At 43.4% G+C, this 18,522-nt stretch overlaps 1 protein-coding gene across 1 annotated transcript in view; it reads left to right on the top strand.

Moving 5' to 3' along the window:
* adarb2 (adenosine deaminase RNA specific B2 (inactive)) overlaps positions 1-14,678 on the top strand; it is a 223,908-nt gene extending 209,230 nt beyond the window's left edge. The window contains exons 9-11 of the mRNA XM_026179160.1: positions 639-820; positions 9,775-9,956; positions 12,031-14,678. Of these exons, the coding sequence (XP_026034945.1) occupies positions 639-820; positions 9,775-9,956; positions 12,031-12,207 (541 nt within the window). The 3' untranslated portion in view covers positions 12,208-14,678. The remainder of the gene's footprint in view (positions 1-638; positions 821-9,774; positions 9,957-12,030) is intronic.
* Positions 14,679-18,522: the final 3,844 nt, after the last annotated feature.

An 18,522-nucleotide genomic window follows, 5' to 3' on the forward strand; every position in this document is an offset into this window, starting at 1 on the left:
ATAAATTAGCATCTGCTGCTGGCTACACTTTGAGGTGCCCACGTGGCCTGCGGGATTAGCCCCACAGTGATTTTGTGTCACTTGTGGCTCGCTAAACAAACCACAAGGAGATCCGCGTGCAGCGAGCAGTCGACTGAGGCTTTCCTGCAGCCCTGCAGTGTATTAACCTCCGTGGCACTGATGAATGCACACGTGGTAATGTGTTGTTCCAGGTAATGAATGCTGATGTACTGACCTTTGGCAGTGTTGTTGTTGGTGATGACGGTTTGTGTTTCTGGGGGAAGAGGACGTTTATGCGTGAAGAGCGTGTGTGGTCACTTGCTGCTATTCATCACGTCCCACATCGAGATAATGATCAAATTGTCTCCACCTGTCATCAAAGCTCTCACACCTGCCTCGTTGTCTCGTTTTCCCCACTTTGCCTCTCTCTATCCACCGCTCCACCCCTCCATCTCCTCCTTCTATTTCGTATCTTTGGCCAACTGTTGTGTTTCGTTTCTCCTTTCACCCACACACCTCATCCTACACTCACACCTTCGCCGACGTTTTCACGAATGCTGTTCCTTCCATCCTTTCTCCTCTCTTCCCTCCTTAACTTCTTCTCTCTTTTCTTCCTCCCACCTCCTCCCTACCCCTAGATGGAACATCCTTGGCCTGCAGGGGGCATTGCTGAGCCATTTTGTGGAACCAGTGTACCTGCATAGCATGACCGTTGGCAGCCTGCGTCACACGGGCCATCTGGGCAGAGTTCTGAACCAGCGTCAGGAGCGCCTGGGCCCACTGCCTGCCACATACAGACGCAACCAGCCCCTGCTCAGCGGTATGACCACAACATAATCAGCCACACAGCAACTCTGGGCAGTAGCTGTAAAATACACTCATAAATACACTCTATGCACTTTGGGAAGTCTCCACACAATAGAAAGTGACACAGTAAAAAAATCTTTTCAATATACTTTTACTTTTTGCTTCTGATGTAGCACATAAAGGTCTGAGGGGTTTTTTTTTTTTTGTCTGCTTTAAGTTTGGAGCTTCTTTGGGTGGCATTGCTTTAAACAGGTCCCAAATGTCAAGATTGTGATGTTCATTATAATTGAAAACTACATGGAAAAAAATACTTGATGTGGGGGATCTAATCCAATGTAGCCCACTGGATTTGGACTTTGCATTTTAAAATTTCAGTGTTAGCATTATAATAATAATAATAATGATAATAATAATAAAACATTTTATTTGAGGGCGCCTTTCTAAAACCCAAGGTCACCTTACAAAGAGAAAAAGACATCAATAAAACACTTGATTAAAATAGATTCAAATAAATTAAAATACAGAAACCAGCAAAATACAGCCACAAACAACAAAATTAAAAACACACACAAAAAAAACTACTATTTGCCAGCAAGTAAAATCTGTATTAAAGAGAGTAAGCCAGTTTAAACAAGTTGGCTTTGAGTTGTGATCTATATTTCTTAAGGCTGAAGGAAGTGAGTTCCTCTGTGACCCATAGTGATAAGACGAGCAGAAGGAACAACTCTGCTTGTCTCGTGTTTCTATGGTGTATTGATAGTCATGTGCTTTTGTGCTGAGGTGTTTTTTCTTTTATCAAACTGTTCTCCCACTAGGAGCTCAGTCTGAGTGGAGTTTTTTTTTCTCCTCCTCTTACCTCATGTAGTGTATTTTCGTTGTTTTTTTCCTATCAGCCTACCTTCTGACATGTCTGCCCAATGTGATGTTTGTGTAAAGTTGGTCAGAAGGTTCCTTTGTGAGTGCGCATGCGCCATTAGCGTGCTGCCTGCTGTAACCCCTAATTTCCCTCGGGATGAATAAAGTATTCTGATTCTGATTCTGAAGATGAGTGGCAGATGAAGATCTGAGACAGCGGGAAACTGTAGTGATATGAAGCAGATCACAGAGATAAGGAGGGGCAAGGTTATGAATACACTTAAACGTGAGAACTAATATTTTAAAGTTTATCCTGGCTTCTATGGGCAACCAGTGAAGCTGTTGAAGAATTGGAGTTATATAGTCTCTTAGGGGAGTTACGAGTTATGACCCGAGCTGCAGAATTCTGAAGAAGTTGAAGTTTATGGAGGGACTTACTGGGGAGACCAAATAGGAGGGAGTTGCAATAATCGATCCGGGAAGTAATAAGACTATGGACAAGGATGGGGAATAGGGAATAAGGAAGGGACGAAGTCGGTTAATGTTACGTAAGTGAAAGTATGCAGACTGGGCTATGTAATTAATGTGAGACTGAAATGAGAGAGTACTGTCAAGTATGACACCCAAACTCTTTACCTGCGGGGAAGGAAGGATGGGGGATTTTCAATATTAATGGAGAAACTGTGAGAATTGGTTAAGGTAGAGGCTGTGCCAACGAGTAACACTTCTGTTTTATTACCGTTACGTTTGAGAAAATTGGAGGAGAACCAAGATCTGATCTCCATAAGACAGTTCAAGAGGGAGAAGGTGGAAGGGATGAATTAGGTTTGGAGGAAATGTAGAGCTGGGTGTCATCAGCATAACAATGAAAATTGATATTATATTTTCAAAATATTTGGCAAAGAGCGAGCATGTAGATAATGAATAAAAGAGGCCCTAATACTGAACCCTGGGGCACGCCAGCAGAAACAGGATAGAGACTTGAAGAGTGGGATTTAAATTGGATAAACTGACTGTCCTGTTAGGTGGGCTATGTTCAGCCTAGTGTTCTTGGGTTATGCCTGTAGTCCTCTCCACCTACACCCTGTCATCCATATACAGTCAGATCGTGTTTCAAAACCAGTGTTTTGTGGGCCAAAATGACAAAACCAAGGCTTCAAAATAATAGTCCATTAACTTTATTGATAACTTTAAAGTCTATGGTAGGATAAACATGTAGGTTCCTCTTTCAAGTGTAAGAGCAGAAGCTAGCTAGTTTGATTAGCAAAGTACATTCATAGCTCCCAAGTTATTCTGATATTACTTTGGATACTAAAAGTACATGTTTGAGTCTCCTGTAAAGAGATCTTCAATGTGGATTAACTCACTTTCGGAAACAACAGGTTGTTTCTTGGGAATACCCCTAAAATATCCTTAAACACAAGCACCAGCCTGTAGCCTACTCACCAAAACTGTTAAAACCCACTAAACATGTATTCTGTGCTTGGATCACTTTCAGCCTTTTCTGTATTTCCTCTTTTCAGCTTACAGTCTGCTTTCTATTCTCACCCTGCCTTCATATAGCGACTTACCCACACATGCTTAGAGATCTGCACTACATAAATGTCCTCGTGTACAGTACTCTGTTTTCACGTATTCTTTTTAAGGAATGTCAGCTACAGGCGCGATGCAACATAACAGATCATATGTTACACCCCCTTCTCACGCACACACAAACACACATTCTCGCACTCTTAGCAAACTCGTACACCAATTCTTCTCTACACTTACATTTTGCCAGTCAGACAAGCAAAAACTAAGAAGTTGTTTGGCGCGTCTGCTTCCAGGGCTCCGCTGAGACTCGAGGCTTGTGTTTGTAGTGAGGATGAATGCTGGAAGAGGATGTGAATGTAGTGAGGATGAATGCTGGAAGAGGATGTGAATGACACCCAACTGGTAGAAACTGCATCAGCCATCACTTCAGATCTAGGCCAGGCAGAGCCGCTGAGCGACAGGCACGCACAGAGATGTAGGACACATTTGGTTGTTAGGGATCACTGATATAAACAAAGAGAGTCACAGTCACTTACAGGGAAACACATTATATCATATCAACAGCTCTCTGTGGCTAACATCTCCATATCTACTATACATGGCTTTGCATGCTCTTCTTGAAGGGCGCAGGGGCTCTCTGGTTGCCTTGGTGGCGAAGATTTTCTGAAGCCCGTCCTTATCGAGATTGATAATTGTGCTGAAATGTCCTCTGGTGATGGTTGCTGGGATGAATTTATCACTGAACCCTCAGACCGCAGCCTCAGCGAGCATTTCTCATGATTTGGCTTTTTAAATGGAGTCATTTGAGTCTTTGCTTTTAGATATTACAAGCTGCGGTTAATATTTGGAAAATTGTGGTCAGGTTTGATCTTTTTGTTCATCGTTCTTCCTTATCCCGTTTTTTATCATAGCTGCAAAGAGTGTTTAATGACTGTTATAGGTTCTTTTTCCCACCAGTTAAATACTAATGCTGTCGAATGTCCTTTACGCCATTTCTTGAGGTTTCCTGCACATGCTCTGTCGTCCTCTCTAACAGTGATTGTGTGTTTTCTGTGTGTGTGTGTGTCTCAGACTGTCAGATCTTTGCACCTGCAGTACTATGAGTAGTTTATTGAAGGGTGAAGGCAGGGAGAGAGATGGACAGAGAGTGGAGATGGCCCTACGCCAAATCAATGTAATCACAGCCCTTATCGGACAGCCATTCAATCTGAGAGGGAGCTCGTACCGAGAGAGAGACAGGCTGAGGAAAACAAGGGGAGACAGCAAGGCAGGGCGGGAGTAAAGAAACGCAGAGCTTCGCTCGCATTCAGATGTCTGCACGTGTATCGCCCCCTCCCATTCCTCTCATCTCCTCCGCCAGCCTTTCATTGCCTCTGATGAGCTCCCAGGCTATTGTGAGTCCAGGGTTATTTAAAAGCGACACCCCCAGAAGAAATTCCTGGGGATCGCAGGGCCCGTTCTTATCACACACAACCAAAGCGGCTCCACCTGAACCCTGAGGGCCAAACGCATCGATGGACCGACTTGTCCTTCACTCCTCGTCCTGCTGTTGAGCGAACGCAAACTGTGGCGGGGCTTTGTTGTTTCGGGATAAGAGGAATCGGAACAACAGCAGATAAAGGAAACATTAATAATGTTCGTGCTCCACTTTTGGAGCTTTGCAGATAGATCGGTGCACATGCATGTTTTACAGCTACACCCTCTTTTCTCCACGTGTTGAAATTCGTATTTTAGCTTTTGCTGTTCTGAGGTCTGATACATATTTGCATTAAGATGATGTCACTGTGAGGAAAGTTACTTGAAAAATGTAATCAGTTACTCATTACATATTAACATCAAGTAATCATCGGCAGTCCATCAGTGGTGCTGTTAAACATTTGATCCTCTGCTGAATTTATAAGTTTGCTCACTTACAATAAAATGATCAGTTACTATTTTTTATTTGTTATTTTTTGGGGAAAGAAATTAAGAGACAGAATATCAACCTAAAATCAGTTGTTTTTTTTTAAAAAAGAAACATTACATAAAAATTATAAATTAATCTGCATGTCATTGAGTCAAATAAGTATTTGATTTCTGACAACCCAGCTACTATTCTGGCTTCCACAGATTGGCTATATGTCCATGTGGCACACAGATTGCAGTCAATGAATGAATGAATCAATCAATCAATCAATCAATCAATCACAGATACTCCTGATCTCAGCTCATTATTTGCATAAAGCTCAGCTGTCTACAGTATCAATTTCTTCCATTCCATCTTCTCCACCACCATGGACAAGACCAAAGAGCTGTCGAAAGACATCAGTGACTGCAGATCTGCGCAGGCTGGACTGAGCTACAAGACCATCAGCAAGAAGTTTGGTAACAAGGTGACAACTCCTGGTGTGTTCATTCGGCAATGGAAGAAATTGAAAGATGATGGTTCATGGGATGATCATAAGAAAGGTGACAGATCCTCAGCTGAGACCCCAATCACCACGAACCACATTGGTAACCTACTGCACCATAATGGACTGAAATTTTGCAGTGCCTACAAGGTCCCCCTGCTTAAGTAGGCAAATGTACATACCCGTTTTAAGTTTGCCAGTAAACATCTAAATGAGAAGGCTTAGGAGAAATTGCAGGGATCAAATAAAACAAAATCAAGCTCTTTGACGTCAACTTGATGTCTCATTTTTAGAGGAAGGGAAATGCTGTGTGTGACCCAAAGAGCACCGTCCCCACAGTCAAGCAGGGAGGTGGAAACCTAATGCTTTGGGGCTGATTTTTTGCAAACTTTACCACACTAAGACGCCAATGAAGGTGGGCATGTACCATGGTTGGTCTTTTTGCAGGTCTTTAACCACACTGGAGGGGTTTCAAGCATGAATCCCTGTTTAAGGTCATGCATAAGTATCTCAATTGGATTTATGTCCAAACTTTGACTAGGCCACTCCAGCTGTTCGTAGTTTTCCCCAGTTTTCCTCCAGCCTTGATTTGCTGGAGTTCCAAAGTCCTAAAATGCCTTTGTAACCCTTTCCAGACTGACGCTGCTGTTCTTGAGTTGCTTTAGATTTTGGCATGTTGTGTTGACTTTTGAGATATTTTAGTCTACTTCGCTTTGACAAAGACTTTCTATTTAAAGGATTTCCTGATCCAACAGGTTAACGAGTGCTCAGGCCTGGGTGTGGCTAGTAAACTGAACTCAGCTTTCCAAAAAATGTGGTTAATCACAGTGAATTCATAAGTTAACAAGGGGGACTGTTACTTTTTCACATAGGGCAAATAGAGTTTGATAGCTTTTTTTCCCGTAATGAATGAAATCAATTTAAAATCTGCATTTTCCCTTTTCTTGGCTTACCTTTCTTTAAAATCTTGTCTTTAAATTATGTTTATAGAAAGTGTTTTAAAGGATTTGAGCCAGCAACTGTTCATTTATAATCCAGTCGTTGACACAGAAAATGAGTAAGTTCCTCTTTTCACATACCTGTTGCTTCACTTCTCCTCCACTTCTTCTCCACCCAACAAGGCACACATTTACAGCCCTGCAGTACTACAATAATGCAGGATAGATGCACTGTGTACACATGAACGCACAGCAGCCTCAGATATTAAGCTGCTCCTGTGTGTACTGTACAGTTCTGAATCCCATAACCAAAGGCTTTAATTCTGCCTTTTTCATGTCTGCCAAACACTTCCCAGAAGAGAAATTGATCAAGTCCTCAATGGAGGAAACATCAAATTGGCTATTACAGAAACAGAGGAGTCAAGCCCATTGAAGGGAAGAAATGAGCCATGAATGGAGCGAGAGGAGTGGAAAAAAGCAGGATGGATAGGAGGGTCTTTTGTTCAAAGAGGTGCGTCTGCACAAGAGAGAAGAGATGGGTAATACATAAGAGACACGGAGGATTGTTACCGTGGCAGGCGATTCATTCCAGCTCCAAGGAGCAACAGAAAAGGAGAGGTGAGATTGGTAAATGGAAGAGTGAAGACAGGAAAATCAGTGTGGAAAAGGAGGAAATGATCTGCAGGCATGTATTGTGGTATTGTAGATCTGGTATTGTAATATAACAAGCTGTCTGTCAGGCGATGAGATCAGAAGCAACTGTTATTCAGCCGTCACAGAGACTCTGCCCGTTGATTTTCTATAAGGGGAGCCTTTAATGTTGCATGATGTAATAAATAACTCAAGCTGGAATCAAAGACAGCGATTCTTATAGCTGTGATTATTAATGCTCCAGTGTGCAGAATTTACAGGGCTCTATTCCTAGAAAAGTAATACAGCATTGATTTTATTTTTCATTAGCATATAATCGCCTCTAAGTACATCTCTTCTATCTACATAGGGAGTGGGCCCAGTATGCTTCTGTAGTAGTCCAGAAAAGCCTTCCAGTTCTTTAAAGGTAGCTTTACATAAAATACAGCAGTTATCAATGGATAACACATGATCTCAATTAGTGTACATACAAATATACAATCAAAATTTAGTTCTAGGAGGCATTTGTCCTATGTGATTTAACCACAGACTGCGTATGACAGATGGCTGAGGCACCCATTTGTTTGTGGACCAACAATGTGAGGTCTCGCATTTGGCATGTTGGCCTTTGTCATGTCGGTTTTTAGAGGCAGAATGTTTGGAGTACAAATTTATCAGCTACTACAAATTAGTTTAGTTCACATCTGTGAACTGTGTGGGTGCGTCGGTCAGACATGGATAAGTGCTAATTAAAATGGTAAATGGCCTGTATTTGTATAGCGCTTTACTAGTCCCTAAGGACCCCAAAGCGCTTTACACATCCAGTCACCCACCCATTCACACACTGGTGATGGCAAGCTACATTGTAGCCACAGCCGCCCTGGGGCGCACTGACAGAGGCGAAGCTGCTGGACACTGCCGCTACAGGCCCTCTGACCACCACCAGTAGGCAACAGGTGAAGTGTCTTGCCCAAGGACACAACGACCGAGACTGTCCAAGCTGGGGCTCGAACCAGCAACCTTCCGATTACAAGGCGAACTCCCAACTCTTGGGAAGAGTTAAATGGGAAGAGCAGGCTACAACAACAGCTGGTTATAAGCTAACATTATGCCAGCTCACATTAGACCCGAGTATCCTTTCCTTTTCTTTCCTTCTGATAAACATTTTGTTTATATTGTCACATTGTAGGAGGATTTATTTGCTAAATGCCTCAGTCAAACTGTTACATCTACTTCCGAGAAAGTTTCATGAACGAACTGCAGCCAACGGCAGCAAAAACAACACTGCTACCTAACAACTCACTTCAGTATGACTGTCATCGATCAAAAGAGAGCTTCTCCGGCTCATTGACCTGTACCGGATCCTTTCAGAAAGTTTTACAGCCTCTTCCAGAGTAAATAAAGGTGGACACTTCTCACTCTGCATTGACAGCTGAGGTAAACAGCAGGCTGGAAGTGTTCCTTAGAACTGGATTTGATCGGTAGGCTGGTAGAAATATGCCGACTGGCCACAACTATTATGTGGAATAATCTAAATATAGTTTTGATCTCTTTTGGCTGACTGAAACATAGCAGCTAGGATTATGTACTTGAATTGGGAGGGGTACAAAAACAGAACTCAGTTAACCGCAATCTGCAATCTACTGACATCTAGTGGTGAGAATTTGACACCCTCTGCAAATCTTTAATACATGAGATAATTTAATGGTTAAGTTGTAAAGCAATCCACACCCGTACTGTGTGAAAGGCATATTAGCAATAGAGATCAAAATTTTTCTTGTACCAGGATTTAAATATAGTTATTTCTGCAGTAAAAATTGGCATTTTAACTTGGAAGTCTCTGGGGATTGACTTGCTTTTTGTACCCAGCCTCAAGTGGCCTTTTGAAGAAACGCAGAGTTTGGCACTCCATATTTGTTACATTTTCTGCCCCAGAAAGTGCCGCTTAGATTCAACATTTTCTCCTGCTTCAGGCTGTACAATCGGGTGCGAATCCAAACTCCTATGCAGCTTCTATGAAACGCCCACGCTGGCCTCTCAGGAACATTTTGCCTTGAGCCCTCATTTGCTCCTCACCCTGCTGTCAGCTCTGTTCCCGCCACAGGCCCAGCACCTCTGCCAGCGCCTGTGTTCTCAGTGCAGGCAGCTAATTCTCTCCACGGAGGCCGTGTGATCGCCGCTCACCTCCACTTTCCATCTACCGCTGTCTCTCTTTCACTTTCCTCTGCTGATCACTTTGTGTGCTTTGCTGCGAGGCTAATTATTTCAAAAAGAAATGTAGAGAGTGGAGAACAGAGTGACAGTCCAGTGTAGGCAGCAGTCGATCTTAGAGTGTGGAGATGATATTTACAGCATAAAAAGACATTGCTTATGTGCTTCATTCCTTTTCCAACCTGCTCTCTAAAGGTGTATCAAAACTATAATACTTACATAGCCATCGTATCGTTTTTGTGCATCCCTGCAAACCTGTATGTCTTCCAGCCTCAGAGTGAGGCGAGGGTGGCAGAAGGTTAAACCAAATAACAAAGCAGAGGTTCAGAAAACATACAGATGCAAAATTTCACTCACAAAACCATGTGACATGTCATGATGTCATTTGTATCTTCTTGTCTTCCACATAGGCTTGAGCAGTGCCGATTATCAGCAGCCGGGGAAGGCGTCGTGTGTGAGCGTCAACTGGACGTTGGGTGACGCACAGTTGGAAGTGGTCAACACCGCAACTGGACGGAGACGAGACTCAGGGACACCCTCACGTCTCTGCAAGCACGCCCTGTTCACCCGCTGGAACAGACTGTACCGCAAGGTGAGGGAAGGCACCTGTGGCGAAGGTCAAGTGGCTGAGACCTTATGACACCAATTCACAACAACAGTCACCTCGAGGCCCTTTATATAGTAAATGCCCTACAAAACAACAACAATCAGACAAACCCCCTATGACCAAGCACTTAGCAATCGTAGGAAGGAAAAACTCCCTTTTAACAGGAAGAAACCTCCACAGAGGGACCAGGATCAGGGAGGGGCGGGGCCATCTGCTGTAACCGAATGCAAAGAAGAAATACTTGCATGAGCCTGGGGCCATCGCAGCATAACTAAGGGGGATTCAGGGTCACCTGAGCCAGCCCTAACTATAAGCTTTATCTAAAAGGAAAGTTTCAAGCCTGATCTTAAAAGTAGAGAGGCTGTCTGTCTCCTGAATCCAAACTGGGAGCTGGTTTCACAGAGGAGGAGCCTGAAAGACGAAGGCTCTGCCTCCCATTCTACATTTAAATACCAGAGGAACCACAAGTAAGACTGCAGTCAGAGAGTGAAGTGCTCTACTAGCATAATAAGGTACTAGAAGGTCTTTAAGTTATGACGGGCTCGTTATCTACTTGACAAACACCACATCAGTCCAGATCAGTGACTCAGATCATCTGCCTAGCAGACAGCTCCTGCAGTGCAATAAAGCATTTCTTTGAGCCTTGATACAGTTAATACAGTGAGATATATATAAGCTACCTCAGGGTTGCTATGAAGACATAAATTAGCAATAAACACAAAAATAATTTTTCTTGTTTCAGTTTGAAACCTGTTTATTTCCTTTTGTAAAGTTGAGCGTTCACTCTCAGCTCGGGCCTCAAGTGGGTATTTGAGGAACTGCAGTGACCTCCAGATGAGCTTAGTTAACTCCAGTTTTATTCGATTCATCAGAATCACTGACTCTTTCTGCAGGACTTTCTCACAGCAAACATTTAGACTCGATGTTTTAGAGAAAACACCTAAACGGAACGCGGCGCCCGTCACACTAATAATTACACCGTTCTTTTGTTTGCTATGATGTGCGGAAATGTCTGCTGTGGATAAAGTTCCACCAATTGAAAAGTGAATTAAAAATAAACAAAACACTGCCCACATTGTATCTTTTAGTTCCCAGAAAAATATTACGATGTCCTATTTAATTAATATAAGGCTGAACAATAATCACATCTTACAAGTTTCAGCGCTCTGTGCCCTGCAAGTGCTCTCGTGCAGCAAAGCCAAAGGCATCGCTCAGTTATTGCTGGAAACAATATGGAATCCACTGCTATTAGGAATCCCGTGCGCACAGCCGCTACACACAAGCATTAACTACAGTGATGCATGCCAGCAGTCAAAAGGCACAGACACGCGTAGAAGCAGAGAGCTGTGTGCAGTGGAAATGTGGAATCTCCTCTCTGCCGTAGATACATTTGTCTGCCTGGCAACATCTGCTGTCTGTGCGGCTTATCAAAAAGCTGACAGCTCGGATCTTTACCCGCCGCACTCTCATTTCCATTCTGAAACTTTACGTAACAGACACTGCCTGCATCGCCAAATGGCGGCCGTTAAAGCATAATGACTATGAAACCATAATTATTTGGAGAAGTACTCGAGGAGGCCCCCACCCTAAGTGCTCCCTGCGCGCCGCATATAAGGGGCCACGCAAGAGCAGTCGCACTAATCTCCAAAACAAACTTTTGCTCTCTCCCTCTCTCTCTCCCCACTTGTCTCCCTGCCGATCTTCATTGCCCCCCCACCTCCCCCTTCCTCGTGACAATAGGAATGCACAAAAAGCACAGAGAATGTTCAATTGCTTGTGAAATTTAAATGGGGAGATTACACAGCTGTTGAAGCCCCCCTCCACCCTGCGCCTGCTCCCAGCCCCCACCCAAATGCATTTGTGCCGGCTCATTCGCTTTGTTTTGCTCGCTAAACCTTTCGCCCCTCTGCCCCGGCTTTATTTCTCTCTCTCTTTCTGTTCTCCATCCCCGTCTTCACGTCTGACTCCGCTCTTATCTGACTCTCAATTTCTCTCTTCTTGTGTTTGTTTCCCCTCTCCACCCATCACTTTCTCTCCCGGTCATCCGCGCCCTCTTCAGTTGGGGATCCACGCGTCCAGCTCGGCGGACCGCCAGCTCATGTACGGCGAGGCCAAGATGGCGGCGCGCCCTTACCAGACAGCGAAGCAGCAGTGGTTCAGGTCTCTGCAGGAAATGGGCCTCGGCACCTGGGTCAAAAAACCCCCAGAGCAGGAGCAGTTCCTGCTGTCGGACTGAGTGAGAGAGAGAGTGTGTGTGAGGGTGTGTTTGTTTAAGCATCTCTTTTTTTTAGGGTCCAATGAGTCTATGTTTCACAACCCAGTTTAACCTCTAAACTCAAGGCTGTCAGCCCAGCATGTGTGTGTGTGTCTGCATTTCATTCTCCACGTACACCCAGGACGGCAGGCGGAAGGTTGACTGGACGTCTGAAAAGAAACGGGACACGAGGGTGGAGTTGGTGTTCTTTAAGCACACAAACACACGAGTTTAAGCAAACACCCACCTAAATGTGACCCACCACCACCACCCCCAAGCTCTTCTGTGGCTGTCAGGGAAGGGTGGGGTAACCTTGAGCGGGGATGAAAGGCAGCCACTATCTTGTCATCAGCTATTTCCGGGCCCCAAGGCTCCCGCTGAGGAGTAGAGCCACGGGGGAGAGAGCGAGACAGACAGAAGCAGAGGGAAAAAAGAGAGGGAGAGGTCCTCGTCCAATTACCGGCCCTGTCAGAGTGACGGGTGATAGAGAAAGAGGAAGGGAAGAACGAGTGAGGAAAAAGAAGGACGGAGCGTCGCTTCAGAGCTCACCTTTCTCTCTCTTCCTCGTTCTATCTCTGTCCTCCTCCTCTTAACTCACCCTTTGACTCTCCGTCGCTCCCTCCTTTGCCCTCTTTTCTGTCTCCTCCCTTGCCTCCACCTCCTCGTCCTTCTCTCCTCACCTCTTCCCGCCACGCTTGGAGTTTAACATGACACGAGGACAGGTTAATACACCACCCTTTTTTTCCCCCATCCCTCCCTTCCTCTCATCTTCACCCCTCTGGGTAAAAAGAGAAAGCGAGGTACATAAACGCAGCCATTACAGCTTGCCCTGAGTGCGTGGAGTGATGGAGGAGAAGGGGGAGTGGTGTATTTACTCTCCTCCTTTTGTCTTTTGACCTGCCTGACCTGAGTTTTTGTTTTGTTTCGTTTTTTTCCACCTGGTTTAATGCCCGTTTCCACGCATCTTAATCGCTAATCTTGTCGCCACCAATAGCAGCTGCTTATGGAGGCGAGTCATCAGCCTTGATGCCCCGAGCAAGCTGTCATTCTGTGGTCATGACCACCTTGGAGTGAAGTTTGTTTTGTTTCTTTTTGTAAATTTGCACCTCACACTATTTTATGTCTTTGCATATTTCATGAACGCAGCATTTTACGTGATTTTTTTCCTTTTTTTGTCCTTTTAAATCAGTTAAATGTTTATAGTCTTCGTATTGCTCTGTCATTGCCGTTTTTGTCTCTAGTCAAGGTAGCGCTGCGGCCCAGTTCAGAGTAGTGAGAGTGACATCTAGTGGTCGCTCTTGTGTTTTGTCCTGCCCCTGCTGTGAGCCCCTGTCCTGGCAGCATTACAGTGTCACAGCTGGAGAGCTAAGCCTTTACTGGAGATCAGACGACTGGACACACGGGCGGCTTTACACAAAAACTGCATGTGGAAGAGTTTCTTCTTACATTTGAAATTTTAAAAAGCTGCAGAAGTGATTCTCCACATAAAAATGTGTTTAACAAAATGCTTAAAAACTGGGCAGTTTGCACTCAAACACAGTGTGACATCCCCTTTTACCTAATTATGCACCCCTGCCTGAGAGACCAGGCCTCAGGGTTTATGTTGCTCCCTAAACCTGGATTTATTATGATTGTATCCATAATGACATTATGATCACCTGCGCAGCACTGAGTGACTGGGTGTTGTTGTGATTGGACTTTGCGATGAAGATTAATAGCACTGGAGCTGCCGTCTATAGGTGACTCTTAGTGACCACCACCTCTGTGGAGTCACTGTATTCACATTCTTTCATTCATGCTGGCAGCCGTTGTTGTGAGCAGCATAATCGCCTTGTTAGATGTTTAAGAAGGAGGCCATTCATCCTTGCTGTTGTCCAAACGGTGAGAAAACGCAGACCGTCAGTCGCGCTTCCTGCAGGCCCCAGATGTGTGTTTACATGTTAGAGGAGGCAAAGTTACCGTAAGCTAGAAGAATGCACCGGGTTTTTTAAAAGTTTCTTGACAAAGTCTTAATATGAGTGGAAACTGTGTCATTGTGTATAAATCCAGCTTTAGTAATGGCAGTTTTAATAGATTCAACTTCATATGGACCTGTTACGCTCATTTCTGTATTTTTATTCTTGCTTTGCATTAGCCACACCATTCTATCTTTATCTTAAACTGGGACTAAGTGCAGCCCGTTGTTATCTGAAATAAGCCATTCTACCTCCTCTCCTGTTAAAGCTCCTTTTTGGAAATACCCTCTGCAGAATTGAAGCTGAATTTTCACCCCCAGGGGGCAGCGATTTCCCCCAGGCTGTGCTGAGGTGTTTCAGATGCATGCTGATGTTTAGCTTGTCCTTCTGGCTACACCCATATCCTCAAAATGCTCCAATCATAGGTAACTTCCTTCTCAAGTTATCACGTTAACAAGATTTTCAGAAAACTTGACCTCTGACCTTGACGTTGAGGTCGAAGTCATCCAGTCTTTAAGTGATGGCGTGATGAACCCTGCTTCCGGGCCCAAACTACTCTGCATTTAATAAGGCTGTTGTGCCTCTCTCGGTTTTTATTACTGCTAATCATTTTAAAGCGCAGTTTTCAAAACCTTATGATGCAACTACAGCCCAGCCCATGCAGCAGCAGTATATGAATGTCTAGCCTCCTATTGATGGATTATCTCGGTGGTTCTCCTGACTGACGTTTGGTCCGTTTGCAGCATCCTGTTTGCAGCATCCTGTCATGTGATTGCATTTGTCCCTAACCACTGTGAACACTCACGTTAACTTTATCGAGTGGAAAAAAGTCCTCCGTTCGTTAGCGTTCATCCTCCAGATTCCCTGTTTGTATTCTGCTAACATAGCTGTGTCGCTAGCGATCACGTAGCATATCATTATATACCAGCTAGCACAACCCTACAAACATCACTTCTGTTTGCTTTCCTGCCTTCATTTATGTGGGAAGTGATAGCAGAGCTGTACGTCTTAATTTGTTTCAGAAATGTTCAGAATGTTCTGTCAGAACATGTTATATTATGTTTAGATGGAAACTAGCTAACTTCCTGCTAACTTTGAACTCCATTAAACTTCATAAATTCTGTTTTCATGGATGCCTGGATGTTAAACTTAATTGTTACGCCTGGTAGAGCAGGAACGCTGATCATTTTATTAGAGATGAAAGAATTTAGACAGTTTTTCAACTCTGAGTGATGCTGCAGTGATCGTTTGACTTTGGGACCTGCAGCAGAGTTTGGGCCCAGACACGGCTAATGACGTCAGACTTAAAGACCGGACTGAGATTCGAACTTGTCCAAGAATTTCAGCAGATACGGTCGGGTAGCAAGTGAAAATCATAGGTGACATCTTGTCTTCACAAAGTTGGGGGTCCATGTCGGCCAATGGGGTGACAACAATACTCAGTCATCAGCCTTTTACAGCTGCGGGGTAAGAAGAACGTGTAAAATGAAGGCTACATTTACTCATGACGCCTTCTTGTGGTACAAATCAGTTTCACACTAAAGTACAGCTCGGCCCTAGTTCGACTCCATTTAATGTCTCGTCTTAAGTTCAATTTGGAAGGTTTGAAACAGTTTTATACAAAGCGATATTCAGGATATTGAGCCTCTGTGTGAAGCCTGGGTTTTTGGCTCACGGGGATTATTTACCCTGGTATTTAAAACTTTGGCCACGTTTAATACAACCATCAACCACTAGAAAAGTATCCACATCCATTACAGAAAAGCACAAGAGGTCCTCTTCGATGCGCTCACATTTGATGTAGCTAATGCAACATTGTTAATCCAAGCTAGGCTAATGGGAGTTTCAGTGAGAGCACTCCAGTTTTTAGACCTTACCTGTGCTAAAAAAAATGCAGCAGACTCAAATCTCGGATTTTGTGTAAACGCCGTCTGTGTGTCAGAACAGAGTTGGTCCTTCATCGCATCGCGCTGCACATTAGAATTTCTGAGAAGCCACATATTCAGACTTGCTTTGTCGACGTTTGTCATCGTTTCTGCACCATGTTCGATAGTGGCTTCATCAGCCATCACACAGATTTTCACACATTTATTTTCAGAGATATAATAAATATAGGCTGTGTCTGAATGGCAATATTCTACAAACAGTGTACATATGTAAAAAAAAAAATAGAAAAAGTATAAAAGACAAAGTTGACAAAGATGTGAAAGAGATTCTAAAATGTCTAATTAAGATGTAAATTAAAGTCTATGAAGAATTGCTGCTAAGGTCTGTAAATTGCACTTCAGTAACAAATACAAAGTGAATGTTTGTACTGTATATGTGAATAAAACCTCAAAATCTTGTAATTTTATTTTGGTCTTTGAAGTTTTTTTCTCGTCACATTTACTGTCAGTTTGATTGCAGGGTGAAAGAGAACGTTTGACCCGGTAGATGGAGAATATTTGGTCTATACTGAGCACTGATATTGGCCTGTTCACATTTTCTCATGGCCACCTTTTTGTGCCATCATATTCTGAGGCTCAGAGCATCCAGACTATTATTAAAGAGGCCTCCCTTCTCCTGCATCTCCCAGGGGAAATCCATGGGGAAATGGTTAATCTCTGTTAAGCTCAGTGGCAGGTGTCACACAGACCAGCCACCAAAAATTAGCCTGGAGGAAGGATCGAGTGAGGACGAAGAGGGGGGAGGTGCAGGGAGTTTAAGGCATGTCTCCTCAGTAGCTTCCACCCCTTCCCCTAAGGCCACGGAGTCGGCTGTGTGCTCAACAATATACATCGTAATTGACAATTTGCTCCAGCGGCTGGTCACAGCCAGCCAGCTCTAATCTAATGGACGAGGACGGAGAGGTGAAGGTCCACAGCATATTCTGACTCCCAGTTTCATGCTGCTTCTCAGTGAAATCTAGGAACCAGAACACATGATATTGTGTCATCATGTAGGGTTACACCAGTGGGGTATGGTCTACAACAGTTTCAGATTTAAAAAAAAAAGATTTTGTTTAAAATAGAAATAAAACATGTAATAAATCCTTAATTCTATTCAGGTAGACGGTAAATATTAAAAATGCACTGGGACAAAGACGTTCTCAGTTTCTGACAGATGGTTACAATATGTCAAAACTAAGTAGGGACAAGTGGCTCAAGATTAGCAGGAACATGTGAACTCGTTAAATCTGGGGAAAAACATGATGAACTAGTTTGGAGGGACATTACGCCTCCATCGGAGGCCGAAAGCTAACGGTAACATCATCCACTGAAACGTTGTTTAAGAAGAAACAAATATTACAGAGGAAACTGAACTTGTGAGCAGTGGAAACCGTGCAAACTTAATTTCTTCAAGTTGAACACTAGACCATAATAAGTGTCTGATCAGAGGTGTGGCAGAGTTTTAAGCTGTGTCTCATAGTAGTTTAGTGTACTGCAGATATGAATGTCTGCGAGCTATGTGGGAAACCAGTTTTTCGCACTTGCCTGTTTAGTTCAGAAAAACAATCTTCACAAAATGATGCCACTTTTATTTTTTCAAGTGTACATGTTATTGTACACCCCTCGCGACCTCAACCTTTAATTTCTGCAAAAATATGAAAGCTTCATATGAAAAATTTTAGTTTGTGTTATCCACAGACTTTATTTCAGGGATCAAATCAGAAAATCACTGATTTCAAGATGAGGGACCCACAAGCATAAAAATGCTCTTTTCCAGGTTTCCAATATTATTTACTTTGTTAAGGTGAACGTTGTCTTAACTCAGTAGATGAAAACATATTTATTTACGAACTGTGTGCTTCAGAGAGGCTGCCACATTGTTACTGGTTGGAGATATAATCATAACTTAAATCATTATAACTTGTTGAATTTTTAATCAAATCCCAAGCTTTTTTGCTTTGGTGTTATCACTGATAACATTTTCTGATTTCCATTAGCCTCCTGATTGGTTCTTTCTTTATATAGTTAAGGAGGTGGTGTCTGGGCATCCTGAGCCAAGCCCCTTGTTGAGCTGGGGAAGCAAAAGAAGCAGACGGATCCACTTTATGTTCTTGGACATTAGTGAAAAAGAGAAATAGAAGAAGTTGAACACTAAGAAATAAAGTAGCTGCATGCCTGCTCTGTGCATCGCTGTGGCTTCCACATGGCTTCCTTTAAGAATGAGTTAACAAGCAAATTAAAAGTCTCATTAAATCCACACACCTCTTAAATCTGTTCTCATCAACACCAGTTTTACATTGTTTTTCGAAGCTACCTGATGAATAAAGTGCGCCTTTCAAAAACACATCTGAAGTGAACAAAAGGGAACAAGGGACTTGTGTTTGAATAGGATGAAAAAGAGATGTGAGACTGGA

The sequence above is a fragment of the Astatotilapia calliptera genome, chromosome 9, assembly GCF_900246225.1.
Source record: "Astatotilapia calliptera chromosome 9, fAstCal1.2, whole genome shotgun sequence".
Taxonomy (NCBI): domain Eukaryota; kingdom Metazoa; phylum Chordata; class Actinopteri; order Cichliformes; family Cichlidae; genus Astatotilapia; species Astatotilapia calliptera.